General features: G+C 45.1%; 1 protein-coding gene across 2 annotated transcripts; it reads right to left on the bottom strand.

The window, feature by feature from the left end:
• Window positions 1-460: 460 nt before the first annotated feature.
• On the bottom strand, window positions 461-15836 carry POLE2 (DNA polymerase epsilon 2, accessory subunit). Of its 2 annotated transcripts, XM_041458552.1 has the most exons (19): window positions 15724-15836; window positions 13581-13681; window positions 12664-12739; window positions 11141-11218; window positions 10372-10465; window positions 9923-9997; window positions 9569-9652; window positions 9019-9075; window positions 8580-8628; window positions 7608-7680; window positions 7013-7185; window positions 5379-5468; window positions 5155-5209; window positions 4750-4809; window positions 4573-4650; window positions 4101-4209; window positions 1508-1684; window positions 1356-1423; window positions 461-634 (listed from the first exon to the last, which is right to left on the bottom strand). In XM_041458552.1, the coding sequence occupies exons 1-19, from the start codon at window positions 15798-15800 to the stop codon at window positions 616-618; spliced, it is 1593 nt and encodes a 530-aa protein (XP_041314486.1). In that variant the 5' UTR covers window positions 15801-15836; the 3' UTR covers window positions 461-615. The 2 variants fall into 2 exon arrangements, with proteins under 2 accessions (XP_041314486.1, XP_041314487.1); XM_041458553.1 differs by lacking the exons at window positions 461-634; window positions 1356-1423; window positions 1508-1684 and adding an exon at window positions 2120-2248.
• Window positions 15837-16132: the final 296 nt, after the last annotated feature.

The following is a 16132-nucleotide window of genomic DNA, read 5'->3' as shown; positions in this document are numbered from 1 at the left end:
CATACAGAATCTCATTTTTGTGAACCAAAGCTGGTGCGGGCACTTCGGGGTACCCCGCTCTCTCTCCATGCCCACAAACACCTGGAGCAGGTTTTGCCTCAGTTTCACTCCTTCCCCCTTTCCTCCATCGAGATTTCCTGCTCCCAGCCTTCTCCAGAAGTCCCAAAGGATCGTGTCCTTGGTGTTACCACTCCTTGCCCTGCACAGCACCATCTTCAAGCAGCTGCTGCTGTCATGGAACACCTCACAGATCTTTCCTGGGCGTTCCCAAAGCAAAATCCTGCCCCCCTTTCCAGGCTCCCTGCAGATAAGCAGCTATCCAAGTTATCTTTCATTCTTTTTTTTTAAAGATGTTCCTTTCCTGTTTGATACAGCTGGTTCCTCCACTTAACCTTTTTTTATGCTTTGCCAGTTGTTTTTCACTCTGACTTTACAATTTATCTAAACTGACACCAGTGTCTTTTCCTGTAAAAGTTTATTTGTGTACAAAACAAATCAGTCTTTGACATTTTTTACAAAAAGTCCACAATACATCACAAAACTTAGGCACGTAAAAAATAAGAGCTACAGTTGGTTTCCCATGGTTTCACTGCCTTTTTTCAGTGCCACAGAAATTCAGAGTCCTTGAAGCTTGCTGAAAACACCAAAGAAAAGCAGTATTTAGAAGGCTTATTTTAAAAATAGTTCATAATGCTCTTCTATTTCTTTATCTAGCAAAGACTTGATAATGTTTTCAACTATTTAAAGACCTAAAGTACCTCATGGTGTGGTATTTTCTACATTCAGGCTGACCCATTATTAATTCCCTGAGAAGGCTTCTCCAACAAGAAGATAAATTTATGCTTTTCCTAATGGGTTATACCATCATTCTTTCAAACAGGTAAATTTTCATCCATTTTAAGCACTTTGATGGATTTTAATACTTTTTTGGTGTTGCAGGTGGCTTTTCTCCAGTCAGTGGAATGCACAAGTGCAGATTTAAAAACATGTGAAATCAAACCTGGAAGTGGCTTCTGGGCTTGATGATTATCACAAAATGAAGCAAAATTATTTTCCTAAATTTAATTAATTTATGTAACAACCATCATCCCCAGAAACAAATCTGCTTCCCAATTAGGTCTCTATCACTGGAAATCAGGCAGTGCAATCATCCCTCCTTTTACCTCTGAACTGTGCTTTCCATCACTGATATTTGTAATTTCTACATTTATTGCTTTAGTTCTGGGCATTTGGATTTGTTACACTGCCTAAGTATGAAATGTGAGTTAAGCTGCTGGAACATTCAAATATCACCAATTTCCTGTGCTTTTCATCCTGACAATCAGTAACTCAGCACACAAGAAAAACCAATTTACCTGTCTTCAACTGTCTTGTTGGAAGGGTAGAACACCTTGAAGCAAAATCCACTTCTGGGGAACGAACCCTGCGAAGGAAAAAGGGGAGAAAACCCACGTTGGTGTGAGGAAACAGCAGTGCAGGGAGCGAGGGGGTGCGGGGCATTGCTCACGGGGTTGATGCAGAGGCACTCGGAGCTGGTGACGGTGAAGGGGTCGTGTTTGTCAGCAGTGACCAGCAGGTCTGGCACGGGATAAACCCGCAGCGAGCAATCGTAGGCCCAGAACACGGGGCTGACGTACAGCGGCAGCGGGCTCAGGTGCCCCTGGGACAAAATGGTCTTCACAAACTAAAACAAAAAGAACACACAAACATTTGGTTTTAAGCGTTATCCCTGGGATAAAATGGTCTTCACAAACTAAAACAAAAAGAACACACAAACATTTGGTTTTAAGCGTTATCCCTGGGATAAAATGGTCTTCACAAACTGCAACAAAAAGAACCCACAAACACTTGCTTTTAAGCAGTACCCCGGGATAAAATGGTCCCCACAAACTGCAACAAAAAAACCCCACAAACATTTGGTTTTAAGTATTTGAAGCATTTATCCCCTGGGATAAAATGGTCTTCACAAACTAAAACAAACAAACAAACAAACAAACCCAAAAAACAAACAAAAAAAAACAACAACAAAAAAAGAAACCCCTGGGATAAAATGGTCTTCACAAACTAAAACAAACAAACAAACAAACCCAAAAAAACAAACAAACAAAAACAACAACAAAAAAAGAAACCATGAACACTTGGTTTTAAGCAATACCCCGGGATAAAATGGTCTTCCCAAACTGCAACAAAAAAACCCCACAAACATTCGATTTTAAGCATTACCCTGGGATAAAATGGTCTTCACAAACTGCAAAAAATCTTCCCCACTGACGCCTTGTGCAGGCTGCCCCAGAGCAGAGGCTGGATGGAGTTCCAGAATAAAGCAGGGATTGATTCCAAGGATCTCCTCCATGGATCCACCTTGGGCAGCACAAGAGCCCAGCCAGGGCTGCAGCCAAGATGAACCCAAATGGTCCCAAAATGCACGAGCGCTCCCGGGGTCTCTCCCTGGGATCAGCTCTGCTCCATGTGCACATTGCAGTTCAGTGTCCAATTCCAGCTCAGCCCCTGCACTCCCATCCTGCTTGTTTTTCTCTCTCCAGCCCACGGGGTTTGTGCTCCTGGGCTGAGATTTGGATCATTTGTCCTTGGTGCCCAGCTGGAGCAGGAATTGTTTTGTCTCCCTGCTCTGTGCACAGAGCTCACCATGCCCTGATGTGAACCCAGCCCCACACACTAAAGCAGCACAGAATGTGAAAATAGAAAAGCCAAACCTGAGGCATCACCACGAACACTTGGTTTGAAACATTTGAAGCATTTATCCCCTGAGATAAAACGGTCTTTACAAACTGCAGATAAAAACCCCACAAAGACTTGGTTTGAACATTTGCTGCAAGCTCAGTTCATCCCTGCACGTCTCAGTGTCTGTTAATAAAGAAGCTTTTTGAACCTGGAAATGTTTGGGGCTTTTTTGTATCTCATTCCTGCTGATTATTAATGATTTCTAGAGTAAAGCAGTGACTCTCCTCCAGCTCTTTCCTTTCTTCACTTGTGGGGGTTTTAATACAAAGGCCTTTTTAAGGGCCAGGATTTGAAGATGTCACAATTATCAATCAGACTCTAGAGGAGAACCTACTTACCTGCTCCTCCAGCCCAGAAAGCACCAGCACTGCCACAACCCTCATTTTTTGGTTTTTATTTTCCTTATTGCTTTCCAGTTAACCACAAGACCCACACTCAAAAAGTCCTTTCCCTAAACTGAAGAAATAATTTGATTCCCAGATGATTTTCCTTTCTTTGTGACAAAATTTCCCTCTCTCTTTTTTTTTTTTTTTTACACTGATGGCTGAAGTAAAATAGGCAAAAAAGGCAAAGTGGAGTATGCAAAAAACAAGCTGCAGAAAGTGCTGCAATTCTATATTTCCTTCCTGGAAGGCCCAGGATGAGGACAGGGAAGTGTCAGGAATGCAAATGTGCCCACAAAACCAAGGAACCTCAGTGTCCACAGGGTGTTCACAGAGACACTGAGCAAAAACAACTTTCTGAGGCAAACAAACACAAAAACTCCTGTAAAATAAATAAAACCAGGCTCCATCCACCACTGCAGTGAGCCAGGACTACCTGGATGGTTCCCATGCAGTTATTTCAGTAAATCCCATCAGCTCCTGCTGTGCACTCATGAAGTGGAACCAAACCCAGAGCACACTGCTGATGTGTGAGGAGCACAATTTCCATTTCAAGTGAGGAGACAAAACAAGCAGATGAATTTTAGAGGGAGTGACCTGCTGCTTTACTGCAAATGGCACTGGGTAAGCGACCAAATATTTAAAAAATGGTAATTTGCATTAAAATTTGCCTTTAGGAATCAAGTGTTTCTTGGCAGGACATTGATGGTTGGTTCTGCTCTGAAGTTCTGTGTTCAAGGGCAGCTCCAGTGTGACAATGACTCAATCCCACCTTAAACTATCATGGTTTGAGTTATTTTGCTGTCAAAATGTAAAGAAAAATAAGAATACTAAATGTATAAATCCTTCTTACAACCCCTCTGGGTTACTCATGCAATGTGGCACAAGAACAAGGATCAGAGCCCCCAAAATCCAGCCCTGCTGATCAATAAAATCAAAAATCTTGGCAAGAAGTGCTGAACTCCACTCACTCACATGGTTGGGAATGTCCATGGTGCTGCTTGGGAAGCGGACACAGTTCCTGCACATTTTGTTGACCAAATCTTCCCGAAAAATAATGATTTCTTGGGTGCAATATTGAACCCTGAGCAGAAAACAGCAGTGAAATTAATTAAGGTTAACCTAAAGATGAGGAAGATGCATTAGAAAGTTGATCTCCCTCTAATACAGACAATTGAATGAAAATAATACTTTCCCTTATGATGCTTTTGAGCAGGATTTTTATATTCAGTATCAATATTTTTAGCACTACTTCCTTCCTTCACTTATTTTTTTATGTCTTACTGTATTTAAAACTGATTACAATTCATGAAAGTGAAGAATTCTATTAATTTGAAAAACTTAAGGCAAATTTTCCTCAAAATCTGCTAGGTTTTGAACATTATATTTGCAAATAATTTAGTTATTTTAAAAAAAATTATTTAAAAATTAGCAGTTACATGGTTACCTGCAGGGATTTGTGGTGAAAACTGAAAATGGCACCAGCTGTCTGAATTCCTGAGTGATATTTTCAGCCAGGGGGGGTCTAAAATAAATAGCAGAGGTATCAACAAAGACTCTTTAACCATCTTTAACTCAAATTTCACTCAAAATTCCAAGATGTGAGGGAGTGAAGCAAACTGACCTTGGTAAAATAGAACCAGGCCCAGGATCTTCAGGACCAGGGACAAACACAAATCGACTACTGCAAAAAATATTAAAAAAAAATTTTAAAAAAATGCATTTTAACAAATCTCTTTTGCATAAACTGATCCTAAAAACTGGGTCTGATGTTCTGAATTGAGAGAGCAGGAGCCAGGAAAGTATCCCAGGGAGGGACCTTGGCTCCCTCATTAGCAGTTTCCATGCCCAAGCTATTTGAGATACAATCAAACTCACCCTGCTCCCAAACAAACCTGCAGGCCTCTTACAAAACCAGCTTTTTATCTGATCACAGCTGGCTCACAGGACAGAGAAAACAGGGCAACTCTCAGCTCCTTCAGGTCATTAAAGGCTTCACAAAATAAACAGATTTCCCCTTGCTCTGTACCTTTTATGGATGCTGGGATATTCACATATAATATCTGCCAGAGCCTTCAAAGAACCTGGAGTCAGGGAAAAACAGGACACAACACCTGGTTAGAAATAAACACACCTTGGGTGAATCCCCCCTCTGTTTTTTTTTAAAGGGTTTATTTTCTGCTCTCTTCATTTGTTTGCCATCATTATTTTAGTTCAGTGCACATGTCTGGCTGTTTACAAAGACCTCCCTACCTTTCAGGGACTGGATTTGATTTTTGCCATATGGTGCAGATGAGAAATTTCCACAGAAGAAAAAGCAGGTGGGAGGTGCAGAGGAATAACCTGGGAAAAGAGAGGATCTGTGAGTGTATCCATCCACTCCAGCACCTTCCAGCACTCAGCCCATTCCAGGAAAAGCAGGAACTGAAACAGCACTTCAAGCCCTGCTGCTATTAATACACCTGACTGATTTTCTCAATCCAGGCTGTTTTTAGCTCAAAAAGGGGATGGCAATGTACAAATGTCACTTTGAGGGAGCCCCCTGGCATTTACAGGCTGAGTCCCAGCAGGGTTTGTGTGTATCCACCTCCTGGCCCAGTCACAGAATTATACCAAGTGCAATTATAAAAAATAATGCCATTTTTAAATGTATTATTGCCTTCAAGAGGAAAACAGCAAGCAGGCAGCACTGGGTTGCTATTAACCTCCCTGATCATTCCAATTTAAGGGCTCTCCCAACATCCAATTCCCCCTTTGGCATTATAAAGCAACAGTAACTGGAACTGCCTGAGCAGTTTGAGGATCTGATGAGTGCTCACAACCTCACCCATTAACTGCTTCAAAGCAAAGCAGGGGAAAAAAGAAACCTGATTCCCATCCCTGAAATAAAAATAGAAACAGCTACTCAGGCATTCATCTCACATCCCAGTTACTCTCCATTTTCCTGACAGACAGAATCACACTTGGATTTACTTCACTGGTTTTCAAAGGGGCTGGTAAATGGAACAGAATTGCTGATCCCAGAGAAAGGGCTCATCAATATTTTTCCTTGTTCTCCCCCACAGCTGCTCGTTTGGTTTGTAATTAAGAAGGTTATCACTTGCCTGGTGAAGTCTCAAAATAGCAAATGCAAGGTGTGCATCTCTGCCAGGTGAGCTCAGCACACAAACCTCACTGACCAAAGTCCCTTTCTGCCCTCAGCACCTGCAACCCTGCGTCAAGCCCAGCTTGCCCAGAGGATTGGCCAGCTCTGACCCAGACACTGAACTGGCTTTTTAACTTCTGCACGACTCTGCTCATTTGTGTCCAGCTCCCTTTTGGTGAGGAGCAGCTTCCCACCCTGAATTCTGGGCTGTTTTTAAAGCAGTCACTCTCTCACACTCCCATTCTGCCCGAGGCAGGAGGGACAAGCTGTTCCCAAACTGCTGCAATACAAAGGAGCAATTCATAAATGCTTGTTTTTCCCAGTGCTGTCCCCATTACTGATCCCAGAATCCTGGAATGAGTTGGGCTGGACCTTAAAGACCATCCCATTCCACCCCTGCCATGGCAGGGACACTTCCATTGTCCCAGGGTGCTCCAAACCCTGGGACAAACCCTCCAGCCCGGCCTTGGGCACTGCCAGGGATCCAGGGGCAGCCACAGCTGCTCTGGCAATTCCAGCCCAGCCAGCAATTCCCAATTCCCAATATCCCATCTGGCAGCATTCATCTCTCTGAACTAAGGAATTAGTCTTCAAGCTAAGCCCAGGAAGAGCTTCTAGGAGCAAGGGAAACATTCCTACCACAGCCCAGAAAATGGCTACAGGTCAAACCACCATTTGTACCAAGAATTTACGGAAACAAATCATGCAAACAAGGTTGAGAGTGAAAGCAATTCTCACCTACCTGAAAACATCATGTGAAGCTTTTCCAGCACCTCTGCTTGGTCCAGCCACACATCAGACACAAACACAAACATGGCATCTTCATTCTCTTCCTCCAGCTGCTTCAGCTTTGCAGAAGCCTTTACTGATGATGAGGAAGGCCCTCCAAAGAAGTTGATATTCCCATAGAAGGCTCTGCATCATTAAAATGCTCCAGTTAGGATCCCAGCATGGCTTGGGTTCAAAGGGACTTCAAAGCTCATCCTATTCCCCTATGTCCCTGCCATGGGCAGGGACACCTTCCACTGTCCCAGGGATCCATTCTCTCAGCAACAAGGAATTTATTATTCCCATTTACCATTGAGAAGGGTTTACATCCCAATTTCCATTAATATGCAGAACCCAAAGGCCTTTGGAAGGGTTTTTCTGCCAACACTACAGGCTTTAGTGCCTCTAAGTCCCAGAATTGCTTCCTTAAAATGGTATTTATTTTAAAGCATTTGGGGAGGAGGAAGAATAACACACCTGAATGTCAGAGAAATTACAAAATAACAATGATCTTACTTAGAAACCCCTAGGAAAACAGGGAGTGAGGCTGCCAAAAGCCACTTTTGTACCTCGTGGTGGCAGAAGGCTCAGAGGGCGGAAATCCAAAAGCGTTCACATGAAAAACTTCATCTTCATACCAACCTAGGAGGTTTTGGAAGAGCAAAACAGCAAAATAACCCTTCGGTTTTTCTAACAGCATCATGTCCTAGACATTAGTCAGAGTTGGCAGCCGTGCTGCACTGCCAGTCCCAGCCTCCATCAATCCCTCTCCTGTGGCAGCTCCACAGAACCAGAGCAGCAATGATCCGGGTGGAAAAAGGGCTGAGAAGGAAATCAACTTTGTTCTGAACCCCAGCCACTGCTGTGAGTGGATCTGCTGCACAGCCACATGGACAAGCCCCTCGAGCACACCAGGAGGACTGCATGATTTTGCTGGCCCTGTCCTGGAAGGGTTCCCATCCTTGTCTCAAATCCCCCTGCTGAGAACAGAAGGATCTTGGTGATTTATTTATTTATCCTCACTCTCACTTCTGCTCCAAAATTCTTCTTACAAGCATAAGACACACCAGAAAACAGACTGAGATCATGGATCTTGCACAGAGGAACATTCCACATACAGAAATAGCTTTTTTTGCCTTTTTTTTTTTTGCTAAAACAAGGCTCCAAAACTGCAAGCTCTTACATCATCCTAATGAGAAGCCTCATTAAAGGACCAAAGCTTTGCCAGCACAGAGCAGCATTTTCAGATCATTAAATCATTCCTCTGGTTATTCCAGGCTGTCTTCCTAATCCAGTCATAACTTCTCCAAGCATGCTGGGGCCAATCCTCAAAGCTGCTCCAGAGCCTCACATGTCCCAACATCCCCAAATTCCTCCTCTCTGCCTCCAGAGTCACAGCAAAAGCTGAAGGCCAAAAATCTCAGTCCCAAACTCACTGATGGTCACCAAAATGAGACTTCTCTGCTCAGCCACATCTGGCAGCCACAGCTTGAACAGAATAATTTATTACAAGCTAAAAAAATAAACCCAGTCTGCTTTACCTTCTGCCAGAACAAAGGAGGATTCAGTGTATAACCCACTGTGGAACTGGTGCAGGAAGGTTAAGGAATGTATTTTTTTTTAGATTTAAAGCAGGTTTTTGAAGCAAAATTTGCTTTCCAGCTGGTGTAACAGATTTGGACAGCACTGAAAGTTCACAGGCTACCTGAAGAGCCTGGAAATTCCCTGGTACATGAGCAGGTAAGTCCAGAGAGAGCCCAGGAAATGGAACAGGCTCTGCTTCCATGGGGAGGGAAAGTGACTGTGTCCAAGGGAAAGGAAGGAGCTGCAGCAGCCAAGGAATTGCAAACAAAGGAGAAAGACAGAGCTGCAGCTCTCAGTATGTAATTCTGAATGGTCAGCATTGATTTACTGATCAATTTCAAATCCTGAAGGTCTACAGGAAACTCCTCCAGCTCTTCCATCACAGCAAAAGGATATTGCTTTACTAAGGTCTAGCTGGACCACTCCTGTGGGGTCTTCCAGGAAAAATTTCCCCTACAAAACAGGATTCATTAATAAAGCAAAATATACCAAACACACAAATGCTTCAGTCAGAAGCTTTTATCAGTCAGCATTAAGAAATTACTTGGCTGAGTTTAATGTTTTAATCTGGCAAGAACTGAAAATAAAGTCATTTATAGTAAATGTATCTCAGCAGCTTCCCTGGGAGCTGCTGCAGTTGGGATTGCTGGTGCTCTCCCCCTAAAATCACAGGCCAGGGCACTGGCAAGTCCAAACTCAGCCACTGGAAGCTCCAGCCTCTCAAGAAGGGACAAGCCAAAAAATCCTAACTGCTTCTGGTTGCTGACATAAAAATTTTACAGTGGGAAGACAAAGAAAGACATTTTCCACACACAGTGGCACTGAATGCTTGAGGAAAAGTCTCTTAGAATGGGTAAGTGTGAGATATTTAAGTTTTCTCATTTTTTAATGTATTACAGCACTGAATGAGCAGTGATCAGAGACTCCACAGCAAAAAAGAACTCACCTCCTTGAGCTGAGTGATCATCCCAAGCACAATCACTTCTCCCACTTTAGCTGGATTGCCCAGGAGAGTTTCTACTGTCTTTAGCTGGGATCAAAGGCAAAGAATCCAATCAGAATCAAATCAAAGTCTCCAAACTCAAACTCTGTTGCTTGCTTTCTCCCAGGCAAGGCAAAGCCCCACACAGGACATGGCTGTACATGAAGACACAGACGAGCCAGAGGATACAGGCTCGTTACCAACACCAGAGCCTTATTTCTCAATGTGCCTTAGGAGAAGATTCCCAATAGTGGCTGCTAGCACAAAGAACTGCTGTGATTATTTGGATTAAAACTGGAAAGAACTCCATTTTTTTACCTGGAATTTGTTCTTGCTATCATCAGGATGAGCATCAACTGGTGAAGGAGTGAACAGCTCATGTCTGTGAGTCCTCTGCACAAACCAAAATGGAAGTGATTCAGTTTAAAAATAAACGAGCACTGCCAAAAAGCCAGTTTGCTACAAACACTATGCAAAACACTTCAGAAAGTTCTTACTCTACTTCATCCAGCAACATTTAATAATTCAGTCTTTTTGACAAGAATTTACTTCCAAGAAACAGATGATCAATAACACCGGGTAATAAAACTAAGCCTAAAAAATGCACTGGGTAATAAAACTAAGCCTAAAAAAAGTGTCATGAAAGCATCTTAGTAAGGCTGCTAAAAGAAGTTTTTTGTGACAAGCTGGAAGGCAGAGGGTTTATGAGGCAGAGCATGATGTATTTTTGGAAGGAGAAGTGGGATCCATCCCTGAGGACTCCTGACCTGCTGGAGGATGGAGTAGCGCTCCCGGAACAGCTCCGCCTTGTCCCTGGCAGTCCCAAATAAACTGGGCCTGGGCAGGTCAGTCATGGACAGGCTGCAAGGAATTAACACAGTCAGAATGTCAAAAAAGGGATATTTCCCACATAAAGATGATTTCTTGGTCTAAAAGGTCTGGGAGGCTGCAGAAGCTGCACTATGATTTAGGTAAATTCCTGCTCAGGATCCTGTGTCTCTGCATTTCTGCACCCACTTCATTCCCCTCTAACTCACAGGCCTTGAGATTTATCCCTCCACCCAAAGAGACCTCTGCAGAAATCCATTTTAAAAAAAGCAGCCTTTAAGCAGTTGTGAACAAAAGCATTATTCCTCCAGTTTCTTACCAGCTGCTCCTAATTTTTCTTTTTTACTGTTTGGAGCTCTCCTTAGAAACCCCCCAGGGCTTCAGGGAGCTGCAAGATACAGACTAAGAAATAAATACAGGCAGCAGACAGATCAAATTTATTAAAAAAATAAATTTAAACAGCCCAATGTGAGAAAAAAAAATAACCCCAAACTACCTTTAGTGATGTATGCCCTTAGCCTCACTGTCTTTTTTATTCATTAGGTGGAATAAACTTGGTTTATGTCTTAAACATTTATTACTTTTCTCACTCAGGCTTCAGTTGAACAGAGCCAAGAGAGAAAGATTAAAACCAGACTTAGGCTATAGAAATAGAGGCTTTGTTCTTAAAACAGGGAGTGCTTGAAACTTAAAATATGGGAGACTTACGGCAGAAACTTCTTTCTTTCTGAATTATAAATATAACGTGGAATGTCAAAGGCTCCAATAATGTTGAAAACATTTTCTCTGAAATAAGAACAGTGACAGCATTAACTGAATGTTAGCTCCCAACCAAAACCATTCTGTGATTCCATGAAGTGGATGAAACAAACTGATAAATATGTTGGCTAAAATGACATTTGTTTTGTTCACTATCATCACCACTTCTCTTATTTTATATCCTATTTCTAGTCTATTTTCTCCTGCATCTTTGAGTTAAATAATGAAAAAGACTTGTCTCTGTGATCTGTAGAGCTTTTCCCTTCATGACTCTGCACTGAGAATCTGTACATATGGATTTCTCTTCACTTCTGGAGCAAAAAAACCCTACATTAAGTATAAAAAAGCACCACAAAGAAAAGTCACACTCACACCATCTGCATCATAAACATTCCAACAGCAAGGAGGAAAGTTAAACCCAAATTTTCTCCATCCTGAGAGGCTGGGGGATGACAGGATCTAATTGACATGCCCAGCAAACCATCTCTTTTCATGCTTTGCATCACGATGGGAACACGAAAGGAAACACATCCATCAGGATCACAAAGTCCTCAGAAACTCCAGTAATTGCTCCACACTTTGTTATTACAGAAGGGAAATCAATCAGGGCTTCAAAAAACTAAACAAAAAAGCAGGAGCAGGCACCCCAGAGGAAAACTTTTCCAAAGTGCTTTCAAAAAAGAAAGGAACAAAAGTAACTTGAGATAACTTTCATCTAGAGCAAAGCAAACAAAGCATGGCCAGAAGTGCTGGTTAATATTCCACCTGCAGCACACCCAGCACACAACCCCAGCAGCTGAATTCCAGAATTCCAGATTCTATTCAGGGCCCCCTGGAGGCCCAGCCATGAGAATAAAAGCTCCAAGGAGCAACCTGGTGATGCCTTGAGAAGCTGCCCTAGAGCAGAGGCTGGATGGAGTTCCAGAACAAAGCAGGGATTGATTCCAAGGATCTCCTCCATGGATCCACCTTGGGCAGCACCAGAGCCCAGCCAGGGCTGCAGCCAAGATGAACCCAAATGGTCCCAAAATGCACGAGCGCTCCCGGGGTCTCTCCCTGGGATCAGCTCTGCTCCATGTGCACATTGCAGTTCAGTGTCCAATTCCAGCTCAGCCCCTGCACTCCCATCCTGCTTGTTTTTCTCTCTGCAGCCCACGGGGTTTGTGCTCCTGGGCTGAGATTTGGATCATTTGTCCTTGGTGCCCAGCTGGAGCAGGAATTGTTTTGTCTCCCTCTCTGTGCACAGAGCTCACCATCCCATAATATGGAGCCCAGCCCCACACACTAAAGCAGCTCAGAACCTGAAAATATAAAAGCTAAACCTGAGGCATCACTGGAGCAAAGGCAGCAGCAGGAAGGCAAAAGCACAGAGCAATGACTGCAGACAATGCCTGGCATTCATTTCCCCAGGAGGAACAAGGAAATGCCAGCAGCTCCCAGAAGTCCCCATAACATTTTTAATGTCACCCTACATGGCCTCATCCGGAGCCCGGCTGCATTCCTGGACAGCTGCTTCCACCAGGGGCTGCTCAATCATGTTGGATGACACTGGAAAGAAAAATCCCAAGGATTAAACCTGCAGCAAGGAAGGAAGTGAGTCTCCAATATTTCACATTAAATGGCTGAGTCTCCTCACGTTTTCTGCAATGACACTCAGATGGATCACTTAATATTGCCACCAAAAGGACACATTCCTAGGGAAAAATACTCTGTGCCCACCCTGAATTCCCCAAACATGGAGAACAAGACAATTATAGTTTATGCAAAGCTGCCAAATATATCACAAATGTGTTAAGAGCTGAGCTCTCACATTCTGGAGGTTAATTTGGTTCCAGAACATTATCACAAGGATTGCTGCCTTAAGTATTCCAACACAATTCTGGAGATGGCACATAGTTGTTTTCATGGATTTAAACTGATAATTGAAATTAGTTTGAAGACCTCTCCACCCTCACAGGTAGATATTCTATCAAAATATTCCTTCAAAATATTCTTTCAAAATATTCCATCCATCCCTGCCCTCTGGCAATGGGAAGCCATTCCCTGTGTCCTGTAAATAGACTCTCTCCACTTTAGTATTTAAAATGACAGTTTCAGGTACAAAGATGTCCAGACAAACTTTTAGTAACTGTCACTGAATAATGTTACTACTCCTGGAAAAGTCAGGATATTCTGCACTGCCAACTCTTTAAATGGCACAAATGTCTTCTGCTGACATTGCAAACCTCAGTGTTTAACCAAAATAAAGGGCCAAAAAATACATTTATCTCAATCAACCCTTCACACTACAGTGACACCTCAGTGCCTCTGCTGCCAGTCACTGTCTTTGTCTTGATGACATCAGAAATGCCAGGAAAACTGGCTCAAGAAAAAGAAATGGTTTACTTACAAGGCTGTTTTTCAACGGCATCGATGACATTTTCAATTATATCGTCAAGTTCCCCCTCACTGGTGGACTGGAAAGCTTCAGTGAGATACTTCAGGGCATCCCTAATCCCAGAGGAGAAAGCACAAAAAGCAATTAATGTTCAATTGTTGACACAAACTGAGCTGATTTTGGCAGGTGTGCACATCACCACCACATAGCTAGTGGTTAAAAAGGCAGAAATGATTAGTTCTGCATAATAGCACGTTGGTATAAGTCAAAGAAAAAAATCATTGGGATCGAAAATATCAGGGAAAAGATGTGGAGAACCTCAGCTTCACACAAAAAATTCCAAGGCTGAAGGGAATTCTGGAGACCCTGTGGTCCAACCTTCTCCTGGAAGCAGGGCTTGGGTTATGCTGTGCAGGGCCCCCGTGGAGCCCTGAGAACTTCCACTGAGGGAGATTCCAGCACTTCTCTACTCCATCAACTTCAAGGTTTAATTACAATTACAATGAAGAATGAAATGTCTCTTGGCACGTCACTGTGCATCCTTGAGAACACTTCTCACTTTTAGGAAGAGTGGGATTAGCTCATCATGAATCTTCCCTTCCTGAGGCTAAATCAACCCAAATCCTTCACATCCTCCCCATGCCAGGTTCTCTGACCCTCAATTCATGGAATTCCAGAATGGTTTGGGTTGGAAGGGACCTTAAATCCCATCCCATTCCATCTCCCTGCCATGGCAGGGACACCTCCCACTGTCCCAGGCTGCTCCAGCCCCAGTGTCCAACCTGGCCTTGGGCACTGCCAGGGATCCAGGGGCAGCCACAGCTGCTCTGGCAATTCCAGCCCAGCCAGCAATTCCCAGTTCCCAATCTCCCACCCATCCCTGCCCTCTGCCAGTGGGAGCCATTCCCTGTGTCCTGTCCCTCCATCCTTGTCCCCAGTCCCTCTCCAGCTCTCCTGGAGCCCCTCCAGGCCCTGCCAGGGGCTCTGAGCTCTCCCTGGAGCCTTCTCCTCTCCAGGGGAACATTCCCAGCTCTCCCAGCCTGGCTCCAGAGCAGAGGGGTCCCAGCCCTGGGAGCAGCTCCATGGCCTCTCTGGACTCATTCCAGCAGCTCCACATCCCTCATTTTGGACTCCAAATCCGGGTGCAGCCCTGAAGCTGGGATGTCACCAGAGAGAGCTTCCAGCTCCTCCTGCTTCCCCCACGGCCTCCAGCCCAGGAGCACCTCTGCAGCCCCCACAGGACCTGCTCCAGTTCAGCAATATATTTGAAATAGAAGTTATTTTAATTCTCAATAACATAAGATTTAGAAATCCAGTTTTCCCCTCAACCTGACACAAGGGTCTCACATTAAAGATAAAAATTTTCTTATTAATGTCACCACCTGGCCAATCCAACTGGCATTTTGGTGATCAGCCTGACCTTCAAAGTGTCTCAGCTCATGGAACTGTGGGGTCAGGAGTTCTGGACTTGTGCTCCTCTCTAATGAAAGTATCAGGGCACTGTCTAAATAATCACATCCCAACGACAACAGAATTTAATTGATATTAACACACACTAGAAAGAAAGGGAAAATAAGAGTGATGGGAGTCTCTTTTAAATCATGACACCTTCCACTGCAAGCAGGAATCCCTTTTCATTGACCTTGGCATCTCTAAATAACACTATTATATTGAAAATATACCATTCCTGTCTTTGGAAATGCCATTCCTTCCTCTAGCAAAGAATGCTGAGCACAAGAGTGGCAAGTGGAACTCAGACCCCAGAGCTGTCAGGGTCAGAGGCAGACAAAAAACTCAAGCGAACAGCCGGCACCAGCATCAGGGAGGGCTCTGAGGGGAGACCACGGGCAGCTTCTGGCGGCAGCCAGGGTCATCAGAGGGACGGATGGACGGATGGATGGAAGGAAGGGGCCCGCAGCAGCCGGACAGGCGAAAGATGGCTTTGGAGGAGCCTCCAGAGGCCTCGATGCGGGGGAAGGAGGAGGAGGTGGGAAAGGCAGCCCCGCATCCCGAGGAGGCGCCCCGGGGGACGCGGAGCGGCCCCGGCCCCATCCCGCACCGGCGCTCCCCGGCCCCGAGGCCCGCCCGGGGCCGATCCCCGCGGGTCCGGAGCAGGGTCCGGGACCGGAGCAGGGTCGGGCCCGGCGCTACTCACGGGCGCAGGACGAGCCCCCGCAGCCGGAACGCGGAGCCGAGGCGGCGCCGCAGCCGCTCGGGCTCCATGGCGGCCATGGCGCCAAACGCGGCCGGGCCGCCCCCTCAGGCCGGGCCGGCCCCGCGCGGGAGGAGCCCGGCACGGCCCCGCTCGGCCCGGGTGGGGACAGCGCCGGTGCCGGGCGCGGGGCAGGGATTGTCCCCTGAGCTGGCACCGGTGGGCACCGCCAGGCCTGAGGGCAGCTCCGGGCCCCTCGTGATAAGAGACATGGAGGGGCTGGAGAAGGGAACGGAGCTGGGAAGGGGCTGGAGCCCCAGGAGAGGCTGAGGGAGCTGGGAGGGGGCTCAGCCTGGAGAAAAGGAGGCTCAGGGGGCCCTTGTGGCTCTGCACAGCTCCTGCCAGGAGGGGA

This window comes from Pyrgilauda ruficollis, unplaced genomic scaffold, assembly GCF_017590135.1.
Source record: "Pyrgilauda ruficollis isolate IOZ18807 unplaced genomic scaffold, ASM1759013v1 scaffold129, whole genome shotgun sequence".
Taxonomy (NCBI): domain Eukaryota; kingdom Metazoa; phylum Chordata; class Aves; order Passeriformes; family Passeridae; genus Pyrgilauda; species Pyrgilauda ruficollis.
The sequence above is the reverse complement of the archived record's forward strand: the minus strand, read 5'-3'. Positions and strand labels throughout refer to the sequence as shown.

What these genes read in the sequence shown, in the direction of transcription:
- POLE2 (XM_041458552.1), bottom strand. Translation starts at nt 15,800, where the DNA reads ATGGCCGCCATGGAGCCCGAGCGGCTGCGGCGCCGCCTCGGCTCCGCG. An exon ending in ATAGCAAGAACAAATTCCAG is followed by an intron (nt 9,653 to 9,922) that starts GTAAAAAAATGG and finishes CTTTGATCCCAG; the next exon opens with CTAAAGACAGTAGAAACTCT. An exon ending in AGCTAGACCTTAGTAAAGCA is followed by an intron (nt 8,629 to 9,018) that starts ATATCCTTTTGC and finishes ACCTTCCTGCAC; the next exon opens with CAGTTCCACAGTGGGTTATA.